The sequence below is a fragment of the Ostrea edulis genome, chromosome 5 (assembly GCF_947568905.1).
Source record: "Ostrea edulis chromosome 5, xbOstEdul1.1, whole genome shotgun sequence".
NCBI lineage: Eukaryota > Metazoa > Mollusca > Bivalvia > Ostreida > Ostreidae > Ostrea > Ostrea edulis.
Window position 1 is genome coordinate 94,083,084 of NC_079168.1, and position 24,403 is coordinate 94,107,486.

Here is a 24,403-nt window from a genome sequence, read left to right on the forward strand (position 1 = left end):
TCTTGACCGGTCCCACTCGCCATGAGTCCTAAATCTACGGATCCCTGGTATCAGGTGCTAAGAGAATTAAACATCTTCTGTTGACCGGTCCCACTCGCCCACTCGCCATGAGTCCTAAATCTACGGATCCCTGGTATCAGGTGGCTAGGAGAATTAAACATCTTCTGTTGACCGGTCCCACTCGCCATGAGTCCTAAATCTACGGATCCCTGGTATCAGGTGCTAGGAGAATTAAACATCTTCTGTTGACCGGTCCCACTCGCCCACTCGCCATGAGTCCTAAATCTACGGATCCCTGGTATCAGGTGGCTAGGAGAATTAAACATCTTCTGTTGACCGGTCCCACTTGCCATGAGTCCTAAATCTACGGATCCCTGGTATCAGGTGCTAGGAGAATTAAACATCTTCTGGTGACCGGTCCCACTCGCCATGAGTCCTAAATCTACGGATCCCTGGTATCAGGTGCTAGGAGAATTAAACATCTTCTGGTGACCGGTCCCACTCGCCATGAGTCCTAAATCTACGGATCCCTGGTATCAGGTGCTAGGAGAATTAAACATCTTCTGGTGACCGGTCCCACTCGCCCACTCGCCATGAGTCTTAAATCTACGGATCCCTGGTATCAGGTGCTAGGAGAATTAAACATCTTCTGGTGACCGGTCCCATTCGCCATGAGTCCTAAATCTACGGATCCCTGGTATCAGGTGCTAGGAGAATTAAACATCTTCTGTTGACCGGTCCCACTCGCCATGAGTCCTAAATCTACGGATCCCTGGTATCAGGTGCTAGGATAATTAAACATCTTCTGTTGACCGGTCCCACTCGCCATGAGTCCTAAATCTACGGATCCCTGGTATCAGGTGCTACGAGAATTAAACACCTTCTGTTGACCGGTCCCACTCGCCCACTCGCCATGGGTCCTAAATCTACGGATCCCCGGTTTCAGGTGCTAGGAGAATTAAACATCTTCTGGTGACTGGTCCCACTCGCCATGAGTCCTAAATCTACGGATCCCTGGTATCAGGTGCTAGGAGAATTAAACATCTTCTGGTGACCGGTCCCACTTGCCATGAGTCCTAAATCTACGGATCCCTGGTATCAGGTGCTAAGAGAATTAAACATCTTCTGTTGACCGGTCCCACTCGCCCACTCGCCATGAGTCCTAAATCTACGGATCCCTGGTATCAGGTGGCTAGGAGAATTAAACATCTTCTGTTGACCGGTCCCACTCGCCATGAGTCCTAAATCTACGGATCCCTGGTATCAGGTGCTAGGAGAATTAAACATCTTCTGTTGACCGGTCCCACTCGCCATGAGTCCTAAATCTACGGATCCCTGGTATCAGGTGCTAAGAGAATTAAACATCTTCTCTTGACCGGTCCCACTCGCCATGAGTCCTAAATCTACGGATCCCTGGTATCAGGTGCTAAGAGAATTAAACATCTTCTGTTGACCGGTCCCACTCGCCCACTCGCCATGAGTCCTAAATCTACGGATCCCTGGTATCAGGTGGCTAGGAGAATTAAACATCTTCTGTTGACCGGTCCCACTCGCCATGAGTCCTAAATCTACGGATCCCTGGTATCAGGTGCTAGGAGAATTAAACATCTTCTGTTGACCGGTCCCACTCGCCCACTCGCCATGAGTCCTAAATCTACGGATCCCTGGTATCAGGTGGCTAGGAGAATTAAACATCTTCTGTTGACCGGTCCCACTTGCCATGAGTCCTAAATCTACGGATCCCTGGTATCAGGTGCTAGGAGAATTAAACATCTTCTGGTGACCGGTCCCACTCGCCATGAGTCCTAAATCTACGGATCCCTGGTATCAGGTGCTAGGAGAATTAAACATCTTCTGGTGACCGGTCCCACTCGCCATGAGTCCTAAATCTACGGATCCCTGGTATCAGGTGCTAGGAGAATTAAACATCTTCTGGTGACCGGTCCCACTCGCCCACTCGCCATGAGTCTTAAATCTACGGATCCCTGGTATCAGGTGCTAGGAGAATTAAACATCTTCTGGTGACCGGTCCCATTCGCCATGAGTCCTAAATCTACGGATCCCTGGTATCAGGTGCTAGGAGAATTAAACATCTTCTGGTGACCGGTCCCACTCGCCATGAGTCCTAAATCTACGGATCCCTGGTATCAGGTGCTAGGAGAATTAAACATCTTCTGGTGACCGGTCCCATTCGCCATGAGTCCTAAATCTACGGATCCCTGGTATCAGGTGCTAGGAGAATTAAACATCTTCTGTTGACCGGTCCCACTCGCCCACTCGCCATGAGTCTTAAATCTACGGATCCCTGGTATCAGGTGCTAGGAGAATTAAACATCTTCTGGTGACCGGTCCCATTCGCCATGAGTCCTAAATCTACGGATCCCTGGTATCAGGTGCTAGGAGAATTAAACATCTTCTGGTGACCGGTCCCACTCGCCATGAGTCCTAAATCTACGGATCCCTGGTATCAGGTGCTAGGAGAATTAAACATCTTCTGTTGACCGGTCCCACTCGCCCACTCGCCATGAGTCCTAAATCTACGGATCCCTGGTATCAGGTGGCTAGGAGAATTAAACATCTTCTGTTGACCGGTCCCACTCGCCATGAGTCCTAAATCTACGGATCCCTGGTATCAGGTGCTAGGAGAATTAAACATCTTCTGTTGACCGGTCCCACTCGCCCACTCGCCATGAGTCCTAAATCTACGGATCCCTGGTATCAGGTGGCTAGGAGAATTAAACATCTTCTGTTGACCGGTCCCACTTGCCATGAGTCCTAAATCTACGGATCCCTGGTATCAGGTGCTAGGAGAATTAAACATCTTCTGGTGACCGGTCCCACTCGCCATGAGTCCTAAATCTACGGATCCCTGGTATCAGGTGCTAGGAGAATTAAACATCTTCTGGTGACCGGTCCCACTCGGCATGAGTCCTAAATCTTGATCCGGTACAGGGAGTAATCCATAGTGAACATTAGTGTATAAAGAACTGCCTAACAATTGGTATGAAATACGTCAGACATTTGTCTCAATGAATGGTTGTCTTGACGAACTAGATTTTTATAACAAACACAGAATTTGCGAAATACTTTTAACGAGACAGTTAAAGCCCCTGTAACATCAACTTGTTTGTCACCATCCTGCCTCGATTTAAAAAAAAAGCTGATGATACCCAGGACAATACACAAAATATAAATATAACTCCAAACCTGATATAAAATCCCGTGGTGATGACAGCGATAATAAATACGAGGATCCCACAGAGAGAGACGATGATCTTTATGGTATTGTCTGTAATATCAAACGTATAAAGCTGATAAACTAATTCTCATAACAAACGTTTAAAGCTGACAAACTCTTTCTCATAACAAACGTGTAGAGCTTATATACTAATTCTCATAACAAACGTTTAAAGCTGATAAACTAATCTTCCTAACAAACGTTTAGACCTTATATATTAATTCTCATATCAAACGTTTAGAGCTGATCAACTAATTCTCATAAAAAACGTTTAGAGCTTATATACCAATTCTCATACCAAACGTTTAGAGCTGACAAACTAATACTCATATCAAATGTTTAAAGCTGATATACTCATTCTCATAACAAACGTTTAAAGCTGTCAATCTACTTCTCATAACAAACGTTTTGAGGTGATAAACTAATTCTCATAACAAACGCTTAAAGCTGATAAACTCATTCTCATATCAAACGTTTAGAGCTTATATACTAATTCTCATAACAAACGTTTAGAGCTGACAAACCCATTCTCATAACAAACGTTTAAAGCTGGCAAACTAATTCTCATAACAAACGTTTAGAGCTGATAAACCCATTCTCATAACAAACATTTAGAGCTTAGAACCAATTCTCATAACAAACGTTTAGAGCTTATATACTAATTCTCATATCAAACGTTTAAAGCTGATAAACTAATTCTCCCAACAAACGTTTAGAGCTTATATACTCATTCTCATAACAAACATTTAGAGCTTATATACTAAATATCATAACAAACGTTTAGAGCTTATTTACTAATTCTCATAAAAAACGTTTAAAGCTGGCAAACTAATTCTCATATCAAACGTTTAGAGCTGACAAACGCATTCTCATAACAACGTTTAAAGGTGACAAACTCTTTCTCAAACAAATGTTTAGAGCTTATATACTAATTCTCATAACAAACGTTTAAAGCTGATAAACTAATCCTCCTAACAAACGTTTAGACCTTATATAATAATTCTCATATCAAACGTTTAGAGCTGATCAACTAATTCTCATAAAAAACGTTTAGAGCTTATATACCAATTCTCATACCAAACGTTTAGAGCTGATACATTAATTCTCATAACAAATGTATAAAGCTGATAAACTAATTCTCATAACAAACGCTTAGAGCTGATAAACCAATTCTCATAACAAACGTTTAAAGCTTATATACTAATTCTCATCACAAACGTCTCAAGCTGATAAACTAATTCTCATAACAAACATTTAAAGCTTATATACTTATTCTCATATCAAACGTCTAAAGCTGATAAACTAGTTCTCATAACAAACGTTTAGAGCTGATAAACTCAATCTCATAACAAACGTTTAGAGCTGAAAAACTAATTTTCATAACAAACGTTTAGAGCTTATAAACTCATTCTCATATCAAATGTTTAAGGCTGACAAACTCATTCTCATAACAAACGTTTAGAGCTTATATACTAATTCTCATAACAAACGTTTACAGCTTATATACTAATTCTCATAACAAACGTTTAGAGCTTTTATACTAATTCTCATATCAAACGTTTAAAGCTGATAAACTAATTCTCCCAACAAACGTTTAGAGCTTATATACTAATTCTCATATCAAATGTTTAAAGCTGATAAACTAATTCTCATAACAAACGTTTAGAGCTTATATACTAATTCTCATAACAAACGTTTAAAGCTGATAAACTCATTCTCATATCAAACGTTTAGAGCTGATAAACTAACTCTCGTAGCAAACGTTTAAAGCTGATAAATTCATTCTCATATCAAACGTTTAGAGCTGATAAACTAATTCTCATAACAAACATTTAAAGCTGATAAACTCATTCTCATACAAATATTTAGAGCAGATAAACCCATTCTCATAACAAATGTTTAAAGCTGATAAACTCATTCTGATAGCAAACATTTAAAGCTGATAAACTCATTCTCGTAAGAAACGTTTAAAGCTGATAAACTCATTCTCATAACAAACGTTTAGAGCTTATATACTACTTCTCATAACAAACGTTTAAAACTGATAAACTCATTCTCATATCAAACGTTTAGAGCTGATAAACTAACTCTCGTAGCAAACGTTTAAAGCTGATAAATTCATTCTCATATCAAACGTTTAGAGCTGATAAACTAATTCTCATAACAAACATTTAAAGCTGATAAAATCATTCTCATACAAATATTTAGAGCAGATAAACCCATTCTCATAACAAACGTTTAAAGCTGATAAACTCATTCTGATAGCAAACATTTAAAGCTGATAAACTCATTCTCATAAAAAACGTTTAAAGCTGATAAACTCATTCTCATAACAAACGTTTAAAGCTTATAAACTCATTCTCATATCAAATATTTAGAGCTGATAAACCCATTCTCATATCAAACGTTTAAAACTGATAAACTCATTCTCATATCAAACGTTTAGAGCTGACAAACTCATTCTCATAACAAACGTTTAGAGCTGACAAACTCATTCTCATATCAAATATTTAGACCTGATAAACCAGTTTTCATATCAAACGTTTAGAGCTGACAAACTAATTCTCATATCACACGTTTAGAGCTGACAAACTTATTCTCATATACCACGTTTAGAGATGACAAAGTTATTGTCATATCAAACGTTTAGAGCTGATAAACTAATTCTCACAACAAACGTTTAGAGCTGATATACTAATTCTCATAACAAACCTTTAGAACTTATATACTAATTCTCATAACAAACGTTTAAAGTTGATAAACTAATTCTGAAATCACACGTTTAAAGCTGATAAACTCATTCTCATATAAAATATTTAGAGCAGATAAACCATTCTCATCACAAAAATTAAGAGCTGATAAACTCATTCTCATAACAAACGTTTAAAGGTTATAAACTAATTCTCATATCAAATATTTAGAGCTTATCAACCCATTCTCATATCAAACGTTTAAAGCTGACAAACTCATTCACATATCAAACGTTTAAAGCTGATAAACTAATTCTCATAACAAACATTTAAAGCTGTTCAACTAAATCTCATAACATACGTTTAAAGCTGACAAACTAATTCTCATAATAAACGTTTAGAGCTGATAAATGAATTCTCATAACAAACGTTTTAAAGCTGATAAACTAATTCTCATAACAAGCGTTTAAAACTGATCAACTAATTCTCATAACAAACGTTTAAAGCTGATAAACGCATTCTAATATCAAACGTTTAGAACTGATAAACTCATTCTCAAAACAAACGTTTAAAGCTTATAAACTAATTCTCATATCAAATACTTAGAGCTGATAAACCCATTCTCATATCAAACGTTTAAAGCTGAAAAACTAATTCTCATATCAAACGTTTAAAGCTGATAAACTAATTCTCATAACAAACATTTAAAGCTGTTCAACTAAATCTCATAACATACGTTTAAAGCTGACAAACTAATTCTCATAATAAACGTTTAGAGCTGATAAATGAATTCTCATAACAAACGTTTTAAAGCTGATAAACTAATTCTCATAACAAGCGTTTAAAACTGATCAACTAATTCTCATAACAAACGTTTAAAGCTGATAAACGCATTCTAATATCAAACGTTTAGAACTGATAAACTCATTCTCAAAACAAACGTTTAAAGCTTATAAACTAATTCTCATATCAAATACTTAGAGCTGATAAACCCATTTTCATATCAAACGTTTAAAGCTGAAAAACTAATTCTCATATCAAAAGTTTAGAGCTGACAAACCCATTCTCATAACAAACGTTTAAAGTTAACAAACTAATTCGCATAACAAACGTTTAGAGCTGATAAACACATTTTCATATCAACCGTTTAGAGCTGACAAACTCATTCTCATATCAAACGTTTAGAGCTGATAAACTCATTCTCATATTACATGGTTAGAGCTGACAAACTCATTCTCGTATACCACGTTTAGAGCTGACAAAGTCATTCTCATATACTACCTTTAGAGATGACAAACTTATTGTCATATCAAACGTTTAGAGCTGATAAACTCATTCTCATATCAAACGTTTAGAGCTTATATACTAATTCTCATAACAAACGTTTACAGTTTATATACTAATTCTCATAACAAACGTTTAGAAGCTTATATACTAATTCTCATAACAAACGTTTAAAGCTGATAAACTAATTCTCATATCAAACGTTTAGAGCTGATAAATTCATTCTTATATCAAATATTTAGAGCAGATAAACCCAATCTGAAAACAAACGTTTAAAGCTGATAAAGTCATTCTGATAACAAACATTTAAAGTCGATAAACTGATTATCATAATAAACGTTTAAAGCTGATCAACTAATTCTCATAACAAACGTTTAAAGCTGACAAACTAATTCTCATAACAAATGTTTAAAGCTGATAAACTCATTCTCATATCAAACGTTTAGAGCTGATAAACTCATTCTCATAACAAACGTTTAAAGCTTATAAACTAATTCTCATATCAATATTTAGAGCTGATAAACCCATTCTCATATCAAACGTTTAAAGCTGATAAACTCATTCTCATATCAAACGTTTAGAGCTGACAAACTCATTCTCATAACAAACGTTTAAAGTTGACAAACTATTTATCATAACAAACGTTTAGAGCTGACACACTCATTCTCATATCAAATATTTAGAGCTGACAAACTCATTCTCATATACCACGTTTAGAACTGACAAAGTCATTTTCATATACCACAATTAGAAATGACAAAGTTATTGTCATATCAAACGTTTAGAGCTGATAAACTAATTCTCATAACAAACGTTTAGAGCTGATAAACTAATTCTCATAACGAACATTTAGAGCTGAAAAACTAATTCCCATAACAAACGTTTAGAGCTGATCAACTAATTTTCATAACAAACGTTTAGAGCTGATAAACCCATTCTCATACCAAACGTTTAGAGCTGACAAACTCATTCTCATAACAAACGTTTAAAGTTGACAAACTATTTATCATAACAAACGTTTAGAGCTGACACACTCATTCTCATATCAAATATTTAGAGCTGACAAACTCATTCTCCTATACCACGTTTAGAACTGACAAAGTCATTTTCATATACCACAATTAGAAATGACAAAGTTATTGTCATATCAAACGTTTAGAGCTGATAAACTAATTCTCATAACAAACGTTTAGAGCTGATAAACTAATTCTCATAACGAACATTTAGAGCTGAAAAACTAATTCCCATAACAAACGTTTAGAGCTGATCAACTAATTTTCATAACAAACGTTTAAAGCTGATTAACTAATTCTCCTAACAAACGTTTAGAGCTTATATACTAATTCTCATATCAAACGCTTAAAGCTGATAAACTCATTCTCATAACAAACGTTTAGAGCTTAAATACTAATTCTCATAACAAACGTTTAGAGCTGATAAACTAATTCTCATAGTAAACGTTTAGAGCTGACAAAATCATTCTCATATCAAACGTTTAGAGCTGATAAACTAATTCTCATAACAAACGTTTAAAGCTGATAAACTCATTCTCATATCAAATATTTAGAGCAGATAAACCCATTCTCATAACAAACGTTTAAAGCTGATAAACTCATTCTGATAGCAAACATTTAAAACTGATAAACTGATTCTCATAACAAATACAAACGTTTAAAGCTGTCAAACTAATTCTCATAACAAACGTTTAAAGCTGATAAACTCATTCTCATAACAAACGTTTAAAACTGAAAAACTCATTCTCATAACAAACGTTTAAAATTGATAAACTCATTCTGATATCAAACGTTTAAAGCTGAAAAACTAATTCTCATAACAAACGTTTAAAGTTGACAAACTAATTCTCATAACAAACGTTTAGAGGTGACAAACTCATTCTCATATCAAACATTTAGAGCTGATAAACCCATTCTCATATTAAACGTTTAGAGGTGACAAACTCATTCTCATATCAAACGTTTAGAGTTGACAAACTCATTCTCATATCACATGGTTAGAGCTGAAAAACTCATTCTCATATCAAACGTTTAGAGCTGATAAACTCATTCTCATATCACACGTTAAGAGCTGACAAACTCATTCTCATATACCACGTTTAGAGCTGACAAAGTCATTCTCATATACCACGTTTAGAGATGACAAAGTTAATGTCATATCAAACGTTTAGAACTGATAAACTAATTCTCATAACAAACATTTAGAGCTGATAAACTCATTCTCATATCAAACGTTTAGAGCTGATAAACTCATTCCCATATCAAACGTTTTGAGCCTATAAACTCATTCTCATATCACACGGTTAGAGCTATGTGCAATTTCATTTCGTTGAAACGTGTTATGTTTTGTATCATCACGTGATGTTTGCTGCAAATCAAGAGACTGTCCATGAAAACGCCAGGCACAGGAGGCACATGTCTACCCCATAAAACCGTCAATTTGCAACGTAGTAATTTCTTCGCACGTTCTGTATCCTGTCATGGACATCGTTCATATGAAAGACCAAGGATAAATGATGTCACGATTGAGTCACTTTTACCTTACGTGAACAGACAATTAGGTCTACGTCATATTCGCACAAAACTTTACTCTGTTCCATTGAGAGTTTTACATACGTTATTTGAAGAAGCTACAGCTAGTCTATACTTGGATTTTTCATCACCTGAATATAGACTGAACTCAATGATTATGGATGTTGCCAATCACAGGCTCTTTAAACCAGCACGGGCCTAGGGCGATATTCCTTCCAAATCATGCAGCCAGTTCCTTAAACTCACGAACAAAGGAATAGATGACGTCAGCATCAGTAACATTCGTCGTCATAAAAGGGTTACGTCGTGTATTCCAACTTATTTCAAGTTTAAGTCTAAATACGATAGATAGAGAGTTGGGCAGACACAGACCCCTGGACATACCAGAGGTGGGATCAGGTGCCTAGGAGGAGTGAACATCTCCTGTCGACTGGTCACACCCTGCGTGAGCCCACTATCTTAAATAAGGTAAACGGAGTTATCCATAGTCAAAATCAGTGTGTCATGAACGGCATGACATTCGGTATGGGACAAATCAGACAGTATTTGACCCAATGATAGGTTCTATTGGCAAACTAGATTGTTATAACGACCATAGAATTTGCAAAATGCTGACTTTAAAGGAAATTGTTGAAACCCCTGTAACATCAATTTATTTGTCAGTAGCCTATCTCGGTTGTTAAAGTGGATATTATTTGTCAGGCATATTTAAATTTTTCATTTATTTACATGTCAAAACATTAATACTTGGTATCAAAATGTTCAGACAGCAAAATCAATTGATTGATTAAATATTGTTTTACGTCCCTCTCGAGAATACTTCACTCATATGGAGACATTACCACTGCCGGTGAAGGGCTGCAAAATTTAGGTCTATACTCGGCGCTTATGGCCTTTGAGCAGGAAGGGATCTTTATCGTGCCACGCCTGCTGTGATATGGGACCTCGGTTTTTGCGATCTCATCCAAAGAACCGCCCCATTTAGTCGCCTCTTACGACAAGCAAGGGGGTACTGAGGACCTATTCTAACCCGGATCCCCACGTGTTTGTTAGAGGTGACCTGTATCTCTGTGATACGTCATGAGAGCTGTTACGTCCCAACGTCAGTTTAGTTTCTGTGATTTGCTTGGTTACCAAATACATGTATTTCAGCAGTAATGATATTGATTTTTCCGTCCCGAATGTATTGGTTATGATGCGAAACGGTGTTTTTGTACATGCCTACAAATTTCAATAAAGTGACAAGATTTATCTGCACATCAAAACGGTTATTATGGTAACCTTCGTGGAATAGTACTTAAAATTTAGGAGTTCAAAATTGAATTCATCAAATGAAAGGTGAAGATAAAGACCAGTGATTAATGTCATAACTCCTACTAGCAATACAAAATAGATAGTTGGGCAAACACGGCCCCCTTGATACACCAGAGGTGGGATCAAGTGTCTAGGAGGAGTAAGCATTCCCTTTCGACCGGTCACACCCCCGTGAGCTCTAAATCCTGTTTAGGTAAATGGAGTTATCCGCAGTCAAAATCAGTGTGCCAAGAACGGCTTAACAAATATGATTTATATGATTTATTTTTGCAAAGAGCAAATGTCTTCCAAATTCCCCAAAATGAAAGTGGTCTAAATTACCCCCACTCCTTTAAAGAAAGTTTAATGTACTGCAAAGTATGGAAAAAGGCGTGAGAAGGAACATAAACATTGTGAACTGCACTTTGTGCATCAAGGAAAGAGTCAACATTGATGTGAACAATGTCATTGTTGTATATGATACAAAAGCAATGACTGTTTTGCCAAAGTACCAGTAGTAACGTGAACATGACAAGATCCGTAGGTAAAATATCATTAAATAATAATGAAGTATGGTCGTTATAACTATAACCTATCATTGGGTCAAATACTGTCTGTCGTGTTTCATACCGATTGTTAGGACGTTCATGGCACATTGATGTTGACTATGGATAACTCCTTTTACCTGATCAAACAATATGGCTCATGACGGGTGTGGCCGGTCGACAGGGGATGATTAGTCCATCTAGGCAACTGGTCCCACATCTGGTATATTTAGGGGTCTGTGTTTGCCCAACTTTTTATTTTGTATTGTTATAAGAGTACTGAGATCGATAACTGTTTTCTTCATCTTTCAATGTGCAAAATTCCAAGGCTCTATGGTAAGCTATAGAGAAGAAGCAGTGTCTAGATCCTACACCCACTCCTCTTACATTCACTATAACTCTAATGATTCAATTTGATGCTCCTGTCCCAACATCTGCCAATAGCAATGCAGCGTTGTATGAGGCTTCAAGTCTTTCCAATGAGCTACACAGGAGAAGCACTCCCCAGATTTTATGGCAGAGATATAAAACACAATAAAGAAGAGGGGGTACATGATGATAGATTTATATTATATATGGATCTAGTTTTACATTTACCAAACATTTATCGAGAAATCGACGCGTCATTTTTACTTCAGCCTGATTTGATTATAAGCAGCGCCTCAAATGAATGCAGAATGTCCTTTGATATTACTATTCTTTCACGATAAACATTTTAGTAAATGAATGATACACATGTACAATGAACTTTTCAAAACAAGTGAAGAAAAATAGATTCGGATACAATTCATTTGAATATCCAGGTGTCTTTAGTCTCATTTTACGATTCATTAGTGCAGGTTTGAAACAATGGGTGATTATTTGATATGAATAACCTCTGTTAGAAATACATGTTACCTTCGATACTCGGTGGACAAAATTCATTAGCGAAGCCACACAGCGGAATGCTCGGGGGTGGATTCCCGTCAGGTGTCGCCCATAACGGGTCATGCCAGATAGTCACCATCTACAATGTCAATAATATGAACCATTGCTTACTGAAACTGGAATTAATTCGTGCTAGCTTTCGGATGCCAGTCTTTGATTCTACAGATATAGCACCACCTTTACTTATGTAATACACCTGTACACGTAAGCCCTTAAGAGAGTTTATAGTACAGACACCAAGGCGACACAACACATACCCTACGTAACACAGTCTACAGATCATGACAATACATGACATATTCTCCATTTTGTCTTCTTTACAAGTTGATTGATATCTTCACTTTTTCATGAAATATAGTTTTTATATACTTATTTACTTAGTAGATTCCTAGGATTGTTGACACAAAAATGTTAGTCACCTTCTTATTTCCATACAGCAGAGTTACAAACGGATATAATAAGTTTTCCGTGCAATCACATGTTCATTGGCGTGTGTGGGGGTTGTATTTCAACCTAATTTACATCTCTTACCCAATTTAATTTAGGATTAATTAAAGAAATTATGCATTGCATACAGACGTAAGTATATGTTATATATGTGGATAAATGCAACACGACTTGTTTTGTTTGTTTTATGTTTTATTGGAGATTTTTTAACTTGGATAAAGACGCCACTAGTTTTAAGTGTCAATTTTCAATATTGACCAACCTCTGACTTCTCCAGGTACGTTTCTACAATGGCAAAGATCCTGGAATCGTCGCTCGTGTTCTTCAGGTCCTCTACCCAGAACATGGGCTGCTTATCTCCATTACCGTCAAAGTGAATCCTACCACTTGTACCTTAAGATAAAACGCTTGCCGTGAACTACGCATATTCCAATGGAGTGTCTATTGCTGAATAAGTAAATATTAACATATTGATATTTGGTTCCAAACGAAAATGCCGGGATAATTCGGCAAGTCTCGTCTCTAATCATGTTGTTTCCAAAACAATACCTTATGATTTGATTATCATGCAGCACATGATCAAGAAAAATAGAAATTTGCGTACATTTCGGTTTTTTTAAAGATCCCTTTGATAATTTTACACCTATATTGAGACGTCACCAGCTGTAGACGAAGCAACACAAATTTAGACCTATGCATAGCGCTCAGGGTCGTAGCAATCAGGGTCCTTTATCGTGCCAACGCCTGTGGAGACACGGGACTTCCGTTTTGAAGATCATATTTAAATAATCCGTGGTTTTCACTTCCAAATCTCCAGTGTTTGACTAAGGGATAATCACTACCTATGTTTATGTTTTAAGATTTACGTGGCCATGACACAATCGGGGCTCAGTCGTATGACCTCTCTGTTGCGAAACGAGTGTTCTACCACTGAGCTACATCGACTGATTGATTGATCATAATACATAATAAATTAGAAATATGACTTGGACACATCATAATGACAGTTACTAACATCGTCCTAACATTGCAACTGTAACTTCACTATGGGGACTGCTACTGTTACAAAACTATACTGATATAAGACTATACTGGTACAAGACTACACTGATACGAAACTATACTGATTTACGACTATACTGGTACAAGATTACACTGATACGAAACTATACTGATTTTAACGACAGGTTACTCCATTTACCTGATCAAGATATTGGGCCCATAAAGAGAGTGACCGGTCATCGGGGGATCTTAGGCACCTGATCCCAATTTTGATGTTTCTAGGTGTCCGTGTTTGCCTTTCTTTTGATTTTCATTCGTTATGGGATTCATGAGATTGATCACTGTTCTTTATGTTCATCAACTGGGCATTGAGCAAATCTCATTTTTGCTTACTGTGGTATCATGATTTGTCAGGGCAAAGGGTATTTGTAGGACAAAATTGTCTTATATCATATGAATTGTATTGGTGTTAAACTTTTTGTTTAGATGTATTGTTTTGCAAAACATTACCAGATCAGATATTGTCCTTCCAACATTTGTTCGGCGATATTTTTCTTTCGAAAAGAAATGAAAATTTAATAATATTGCCGACTTTTAGAATATCCCGCCGCTAGTGAAGTTGAGATTCGCGCATACCGTATATCAGGGTTTTTCCGCGTGGATCTAATTTCCGCTTTGTTTGCGACGATTTCCGAATCGCGGAAAATAAATCCGCTTAAATTTGATACAAAGTTTTGTTTTTATAATAGAGTTATATAGCATACGTGGAATAGTGCATTGAAAGTTCCGTGTTCAGTGTGCTTTGTTTCCCCTGACAAGCGCCATGTAACAGGTATGTAAGTCTCGGTGTTTATTTAATAAAGGACAAACTAATTAAATAGACCACGTTCTTTGCTTCCATCAATGTACAATCATATCTGAGCTACTCATACATGCAACGGTACATGGTATATGGCTATTTTAAACTGAAAATAATTATCGATACATATTTAACATTAGTACCATCACAACTAACGAACAGTGATTTACGTTACTATACCGCCAAGTCGTACATATTTAAATATACGTGAGTGTAATAAAAGTGCAAAATTGTTTTTGAAAACTGGTGTGTGATCAGTTGAGTGCGTCTCCCGAAATTAGGAGGTAAAGGTCGACCTATATCTCACCTGAATGAAGCCACTTGGAGCGAAATGACCGACAAGCCAAAGCTCTATAATTACATGCGAACACAACCCGAAATTGTCAGAAATGGATTCAGAGAAGCAGCAATATCATCCATATTGAGATTTGATTATAATTGCGACAGTAGCCCAGAAATCGTGTAAATCGTTTCAGTGACTGAATCTTTGCAGAGTTATACATATAAATGCTGGTTTTACTCCCAATTCCTACATAAGTTTAAATGATAGGGAATCATATTTTCGCTATGACTTTGAAATAGCGAAAATTTGATTCGCGTGAATTTAAAATGCTGTTTTAGGTTCTGAAATGTAGAAAAAAAAACATGACTCGGAAAAAAACCCTGATATCCGATATGTGGGATACATAAATAACAACAGCAATTTCGGTTTACAGTATTTATCAGGTTTTAAGAATCATTTGTTAAGAAATGGAAAATAGAACTTCATTCGTTCCTTATACGAGTGTTGCTCAGGCTTAGCTCGCCATGAATCTCATAGCGTGAAAATTATATTTGTTCTGGAAAGCTGTAATTTTTGTTTAAAGGAGTATGGACAAGATATTTTGATCGATAAGAAACGACAGCTTTTTTCTCATAGATAAAAAATCTGTGGAATTAAAAAAAAAACATTTTTCACATGGTACATTGCATTTCCATAAAACCCACTCCCCCAAAATCGGGTTTTACACATTTTGTGATTGTCTAAATCTAGAATGAGACAAATGCGTACGCTTTTCATAGGAATGTAAACACACGCTTGTATTAGGTAGGAAACCACGTGTGGAAGTGAGAACGTCACTATTTTTAAAAAGTATGTCAAAAGCATTCTACATTTCGACACAGGTTAATAATCAATCAATTTCGGTGAATGTACAAAAAAAAAAAAACCGCTTGAAATATCCATTCTAAAAGGGTTTTTGTTTTCACTGAAGACATGAAAATGAATAAATTTATTTTGTAAAACGTAAAATTCGTATTGCTCTAAAGGTTATTTAAATAGCAATAAAATAAGTAAAATAAATTGTATAAGAACATATTACTAATAGGTAAAAAAAAGGAGTCCGTTGTGGTTGCATAACATAGTCATCTTAACTTAAGAGTTCATCTGCACATACTAATTGTAATGAATTGCAAACAGATGAGTCTTTAATCTAAATTTAAAGATACAGAGACTAGCAGCAGTTCTGATATGATATGGTAGAGCATTCCACAGTTTAGGGCTAGCCACATTAAAAGCTTGAGTTTGAATAAAAAACGAATTCGTAAATGGCACTTGTAGTAGGCTTTGATCACTGGACCGCATAGTTCCTGCAGATGGATGGGATGGAACCATGATGTTGAATGTTTTATACACTATCACCAATGTCTTTGCTGAAGTGGCAGCCAATGGAGGAAGCGTAGTACTGGTGTAATGCTGTCATATTTGCGGGTGCCCGAGATGATTCTGGATGCAGCGTTTTGGATGTATTGGAGCCGCTGGATCTGCTTTGATGGTAAGTTGTAGTGGAGAGAGTACAGTAATCCAGCTTTGTTGTTATGAGGACATGAACAACACATTCCAGCGATTCCCTGTCCAGATAGCTCAGGTTTTTAAGGAGGATGAAGGCTCATCTGCACACTGATGATATGTATGCCTCCATGGTCAAGTGAAGGTCTATGGTTACACCAACGCCCTTGGCTTTATTAAAAGTATCAACTTTGACGCCATGTTGAAAACACAAACAAGACTTGTGTCTTGCTTTGAAAATGAAAACTTTAGATGCCTTGAATACATCTGTGCGTCAGTTTTTGAAATTTGTTTGTTATGTTTTACACGTACAGAATAATATCATATTTTCAATTAATTATTTCATTTTTTTTTCACCAAAATAATGTCCTTTTAAATGTGGTTTATCTGAACATTCAAAATGGGATATCAAAAATTACAGTACTCTTTATACCACTGTGCATATAAATTCACATAATATGTAAATTGTATTGTGTATATGGTGTATGGTTTGACTTCATAATTTCAAAGCTGAAAATACACAGCTTAATTTCGTCTAGGAAATTGAAAACCAATTACAATACTGTCCATCAAAATGCTAGTTTTTCCAAGCTTACCCACCTTTGATAATCATCTTCACTTTATCTGGTTCCATTGCTTTACTATCATTTTTTCATTAAGATGTTGTCGCTGTTATATTTAAAGTTAACATGCTACAATATGCTCTCTGTTGATATCGTATTATTACGCTTACGCTTAATGACTATCCTTTTCGTGATGGATATCAATAAGCTACTTTACAATTGATATGTAATTGTTCCTTTACAATTGATATGTAATCTATGTTATTGCTGTGTTATTGTTATTATATATACTATATGCTACTTTACAGTTGATATGTAACAGTTGCTTTGACATACTAAATGGCATGACAATGAGTGAAAAATTCTCGGCGGAACGTATAACAAACAAAACTCATGGCTTGCTGTACAATGTATATGTACAATGTATATGTACAATGTATATGTACAATGTATATGTACAATGTATATGTACAATGTATATGTACAATGTATATGTACAATGTTTATGTATCATGTATATGTACAATGTATATGCACAATGTATATGTACAATGAATATGTACAATGTATACGTACAGTGTATATGTACAATGTATATGTACAATGTATATGTACAATGTATATGTACTATGTATATGTACAATGTATACGTACAATGTATATTTACAATGTTTATGTACAATTTTTACGTACAATGTATATGTACAATGTATATGTACAATGTTTATGTACAATTTTTACGTACAATGTATATGTACAATGTTTATGTACAATGTATACGTATACTGTTTACGTACACTGTATATATAAAATGTATATGTACAATGTATATGTACACTGTTTATGTACAATGTTTATGTACAATGTTTATGTACAATGTATATGTACAATGTCTATTTACAATGTATATGTACAATGTATATGTACAATGTATATATACAATGTATACGTGCAATGTTTATGTACAGTGTTTATGTACAATGTATAGGTACAATGTATACGTACAATGTATATGTAGAATGTATATGTACAATACATATATACAATGTATATGTACAATGTATATATACTATGCCCTAAATCACTACGCTACCACTGCTATTTCTACCATTATATGTACAATGTTTACATTTGTAATATGCCCTAAATCACTACGCTACCGCTGCTATTTTTACCATTATAAGTAAGGTTATTTGTGAACTCGAACAGCCCTGTTCCGTTCCGATGATCCAGACCGTTATTATAGCAATGTTCCCACCATAGAACGGTAAGGTACATAGAATCATGCAGAGTAGGAGAGGACGTCGACGGCTGTAGAAAAGAAAAAAGCGTTAATCAAACAGAATTTTTTTTCGCCACTGTATGTTAATGCAATGTTTCATACTAACGTATATGTACAGTAAGAACACTATCTATTTACTAATATGCCCTCATCAAGTGCTATGGAGTCATTCCAGGGCATCTCAGTCATCTTTTGTGGTATTGCTCTATATAGCTCCAAGTGTCTTTGTTTGCTGGACTCGTCATACCATCTAACTTGAGTTACCTGAATTGAAAAATTCAATGGGCTCACTTATTGACATTGAGAATTCCTAATAAGAATAACATTAATCATAAATTGATTTGCTGTACAGCGCGTTATTTTGGTGAATGCTAATTTTGGAAATCTGAATCACCACGATAATACTCCACAAATTAAAACCCTTCGTATCTATACATAATATATCTACATAGTGTATATAATTTCAATCACCAAATCTAGTTGTAGAAATAATTTTCATGACTTTAATTGGATCTCGTTCCTTCGCCAAATCTTAAACCCGCCAAAACGCGTTATACAATATATGCGTTTTCATCGAGCTTTTTCATTCCGGAACTAATGGGTTTTATATCAAGCAAATGTTATACCTTAAATGTACTAGGAATGAATAAAACCTTTCTGTCTTAATCCATGGTCAACACCATTCATTCAATAATAAACTCACATGAATAACGTGACGAAATGCTTCTCGTGATATGACGTCATTGGAATCGTTCTTGTACCACACCCTGTATCGGTATAAGTTGTCATTCGATTTAAAGTTGGAATCAATAAAGACATAATCTCCGCCGGTCATGTCGCTGTGATGAGCTCGTAACATTATGTTACGGAAATTATTTTTCTCTGCACACATAAACACAACTAAACAAAGAAAATACCAATGTTATACAAATCATTGTGTTCCTTAGAAGAGATCAGGGTCTTAAAATCTCAAGATATCAATATTAAAAAAACTCATCAAAGATTCAACATCGAACCTATTTAAACTTCAAAGAGATTTTCTGCAATAAAATTGCAATTAAAGATGTTTTAAAATATTACAATGTGAGTAAAATCAATTATACAGTCAATTTTCCTACTTCTCGCTGATTTCTTGATAATACGCAGATATTCATCAATCTGACTGTCTGATGGGTCTTCATCAAAACGCTGATAGGAAGCAACAGTTATATTATACTCTGAAACCTTGGTAAGGAAACCATTCATCGCATGCAAACACAAATCTGTAAAATAGAGCACGCAAGACAAGAGGTTAAACCAAGCTTACCTTAACCCTTCAAATCATATCAACATTAAATTATTTAGGATTTACTTTCCACGAAAGTGCACAATAATTTACATGTTCAGAAATATATTCACCGCTAGATGCCTGTATCAATATTGCAGTTATATTCCAGTTGAATTTGGTGAACAGCGCTGCCACAGCTAAACCGGCCTTGTTGAACGTTGCGGAAAGTCGTACAAGGGTCCGAAAAATGTGCTTCTTCTCGAAAGTTGGATCATTACCTTCCCAAGTGATGTGGGGGAAATTGTAGTATGGTGTCACATAGGCGGCCCCAAGATTACCTGATTTATCAAATAAGATAATGAAGACGTACTAAAATAAAACTGACTGAAACTTGAATGCACATCACACAACAATACACTTCTAATAAAAAGACACCAGTAGTGCAAGTATTTATTTCACTGTTTGTAGTCCCGAAGGTATTCATATCATTGACAATATTTCGAAATCATAAGAGAAATACCGGTAAAGAAACATATGTTCTTGCCGACAACAATTTGTCTTCAATTTGTTACACACGTTTTCGTTTATGATTTATAATATTAAGCATGTTCTGCGTATGATCCATGATAAATTTTGAAATCGAGACAGGCTATTGGCAAATAAGTTGACGTTAGAGGACTTTAAAAACTATCGTTTAAAGTAAGCTTTTCTTAAATTAAAACATTATCCAAGACAATCAAATGTATTCCCATATCTTACATTACTGAACCAAGCAAAATGAGTTTTGCATGTAATTTGGGAATCAAAAGTTTATATGTGATTTGTCCCTAATTGGAGAGGTATGTCGTGAGTTTTGGTAGATATGGGCCTGTAATTAAGAACTGTCCATAGTCATGATAGATAGGGCATGTGATGACGGGCTGTCATTTGTCATGGTAGATAGGGCCTGTGATGACGGGCTGTCATTTGTCATGGTAGATAGGGCCTGTGATGACGGGCTGTCATTTGTCATGGTAGATAGGGCCTGTGTTGAAGGACTGTACTTAATCATGGTAGATTTGGGATTTTGATGACGGGCTGTCATTAGTAATGGTAGATTGGGGATTTTGATGACGGGCTTTCATTTGTCATGATAGAGAGGCGCCTATGATGACAGGCTGTCATTTGCCGTTGTAGATAGAGGCCTGTGATGACGAGCTGTCATCTATCATGGTAGATTGGGGATTTTGATGACGGGCTGTCATTTGTCATGGTAGAGAGGCGCCTGTGATGACGGGCTGTCATTTGTCATGGTAGATATGAGCCTATGATGACCTGCTGTCATTTGCCATGGCAAATGCAAAGTAGCACAAAACGCAACAACTACTGTTTCTTAATGAAAGGCTAAGATAACAAACAGTGATCAATCTCATAATAAAGAAAGAAATAATGATTTTTTTTTTCAATTTCCCCACCCTGCATCTCAATGTTGAAAATCCATTACCTTTGTTACTTCTGCTAATTGTTTATATGGTGTAAGTAGCAGTGGACGAAATTTTCCAGACATATTCAAAGGGAATGAAATGGTAAAAGACAGTTTTATTATCATGACACAACTCTGTTTTCGATGGCGAATGTATTACAAAGGGAAACAATGACACGTGTGAGATCAGGCACTTGCTGTTGTGCAAGCAGGCGTCAGTGAGCATTAAGTAGATAGCCATTGTAACATTCACCCTTGCACAATATTTTATACGACACCATCGTCACAGAAATGATTGCCCACGAGTTTTGACAACACAACATTAACAAACGCTCAAAATGCAATGATATGGGCCGGACAGCGGATAGCTCAATACCAAGAAAGAACACCGGTCTTGTTTTCTGAGGACTGGAGAATCAAGATTCAACGTCAGTGATGTGGACGACAGAATACGAGTAAATGAACACTATGTATACTATGCGTGATTGAATGAGACTTGGTGGAGGTAATATTATGGTTTAGGTTGCGATTAACACAAATTTTCGCTCCTTATTGGTCATTTTGTACGGAAACTTAATTGCTTAGCAGTAAGTAGAAGACGTTCTGCAGCCTGCATCGGTACCATTAATACAACAGAACAGATAAAGCAACATATTTGTTTTAAATCAGGACAATGAGCCCGCATATTGCGTTATTGATACAGAATTTTCTTTAAAGAAACGATATCAATGTCATTGATTGGCCTGTCATGTCCAAGACCTTAATTCCATTGAACATGTTTGGCACAAAATTCGTATACGTGTGCACAACTGCCAGTAACAGCCTCAGAATCCACAAGAACTGGAAAGGGTATTGGTTTTTTAATGAGTGACAGGATATTCCTTGAAGAACCATTCGGACTGTTTATCAGTCAACAGAATGTCTCCTACACGCATTCATGACCACTAATGCCATGTGTCAGTCAACAGAACGTCTCCTACACGCATTCATATCCACTAATGCCATTTGTCAGTCAACAAAACGTCTCCTACACGCATTGATATCCACTAATGCCATGTGTCAGGCAACAGAACGTCTCCTACACGCATTCATATCCACTAATGTCATTTGTCAGTCAACAGAGCGTCTCCTACACGCATTCACATCCACTAATACCATTTATCAGTAAACAGAACGTCTCTTACACGCATTCATATCCACTAATACCATTTGTCAGTCAACAGAACGTCTCCTACACGCATTCATAACCACTAATGTCATTTGTCAGTCAACAGAACGTCTCCTACACGCATTCATAACCACTAATGTCATTTGTCAGTCAACAGAACGTCTCCTACGTGCAATCATAACCACTAATGTTGGTATTAATGAACCAAATCAGAATGTTTAGCCACCCCTTTCGCCTTTGACTTCATTTGTAGCTTCTGGGTGACTAGAAATGACGTTTTTAATTGATAAATATATGACTTTATCTATCAAACATACATTATAGACCAGAAATACGATATGTTTTAAATTTACGAAATTAAAAAGTTAAACAAAAAATGACCGAATTCTGTGAATTAATTCCTTCAGTACACATGCCCCATTCAATATAATATTCTATTCTAGATCGGTTATCGTCCCTATTAGCGGAAAGACAGGTAAACGGCACACGATACGTGCATCACAGTCTATATGATGGAATTGCAACGATTTCACTGAAGGATAGACAATCATCATTTCATAAAGAAACAGAATATTTGGCACGTGAACATCTCCGGTCTGATACTGTACTTTTCAAAGGCACTTTCCACTTTACAAGAGGTATAATGAATACCGGATAAAACTTTGTATATACTGATGATATTCTACAATCAAATATAATTCTTATATGGATGCAAAACTTATACGGTACCAATTTTGATGCACCAGATGCGCATTTCGACAAATAATGTCTCTTCAGTGATGCTCAACCGAAATGTTTGAAATCCGAAATGGATATCAATAATTAGAACCAGAGTTGATTATGGTATCAAATAAAACTATAACTTTAAAATCAAATGAACATCTAATTCTACAATAATCAATTTTGAGCAAAAATGCAGCTATAAGATGCAAGGTCAAGTTTTACAAGAAAAATAACAAAAAAATTACGACTAGGATTTTCAATTTATGAATAGGTGATGATAACGAAAAGTGACCAGTCTCTATATGGATTTTATTCTTTACATTGATTAAAGTTTGACAGGGGATTCTTACTCCTCCTAGGCAACTGATCCCACCTCTGGTGTGTCCAGGGGTCCGTGTTTGCCCAACTATCTATTTTGTATTGCTTGTAGGAGTTATGAGATCACTGTTCGTTATCTTCACCTTGCATTAATGTGAATAAGGATTTTGTTAGGTAAGTTTTTAAAGTATAATCTTACAAATTAATAAAATTGACTAGTTTTAGGTGTGTGTAACATTTTTAGTCTTAGTTTTGAGTTCTTTAGTAAAGCAGCGACCTGGATCTTTAACCATATGTTATACTAACTTTGCTCAACACACCTGCAAAATGACATAAAAACTTTCTTCTATTTGTCAATAACACCTACGGTATCATCGGGTCAAATACCATGTGACTTGTTTTATAACTCATACAAATAATACAGAACTAAAAGTGGGGCAAACGTGGATCCTTGGACATAGAAGAGGTGGGATCAGACAAACACCAACCCCTGGACATGCATGTACCAGAGGTGGGATCAGACAAACACCGACCCCTGGACATACATGTACCAGAGGTGGGATCAGGCAAACACCGACCCCTGGACATGCATGTACCAGAGGTGGGATCAGACAAACACCGACCCCTGGACATACATGTACCAGAGGTGGGATCAGACAAACACCGACCCCTGGACATACATGTACCAGAGGTGGGATCAGACAAACACGGACCTTTGGACATAGAAGAGGTGGGATCAGACAAACACCGACCCCTGGACATACATGTACCAGAGGTGGGATCAGACAAACACGGACCTTTGGACATACCAGAGGTGGGATCAGACAAACACCGACCCCTGGACATACATGTACCAGAGGTGGGATCAGACAAACATGGACCTTTGGACATACCAGAGGTGGGATCAGACGAACACGGACCCCTGCAGATATCAGACGTGGAATTAACTGTCTAAGAGGCG

The 24,403-nt window shown here is 36.4% G+C and overlaps 1 protein-coding gene across 1 annotated transcript in view; it reads right to left on the reverse strand.

Moving 5' to 3' along the window:
• Nucleotides 1-19,760, reverse strand: part of LOC125649309 (atrial natriuretic peptide receptor 1-like) — a 53,632-nt gene extending 33,872 nt beyond the window's left edge. The window contains exons 1-7 of the mRNA XM_056139338.1: nt 19,623-19,760; nt 19,208-19,404; nt 18,643-18,768; nt 18,398-18,533; nt 13,233-13,363; nt 12,494-12,602; nt 3,208-3,289 (exon numbers count right to left, since the gene is read on the reverse strand). Of these exons, the coding sequence (XP_055995313.1) occupies nt 3,208-3,289; nt 12,494-12,602; nt 13,233-13,363; nt 18,398-18,533; nt 18,643-18,768; nt 19,208-19,404; nt 19,623-19,749 (908 nt within the window). The 5' untranslated portion in view covers nt 19,750-19,760. The remainder of the gene's footprint in view (nt 1-3,207; nt 3,290-12,493; nt 12,603-13,232; nt 13,364-18,397; nt 18,534-18,642; nt 18,769-19,207; nt 19,405-19,622) is intronic.
• Nucleotides 19,761-24,403: the final 4,643 nt, after the last annotated feature.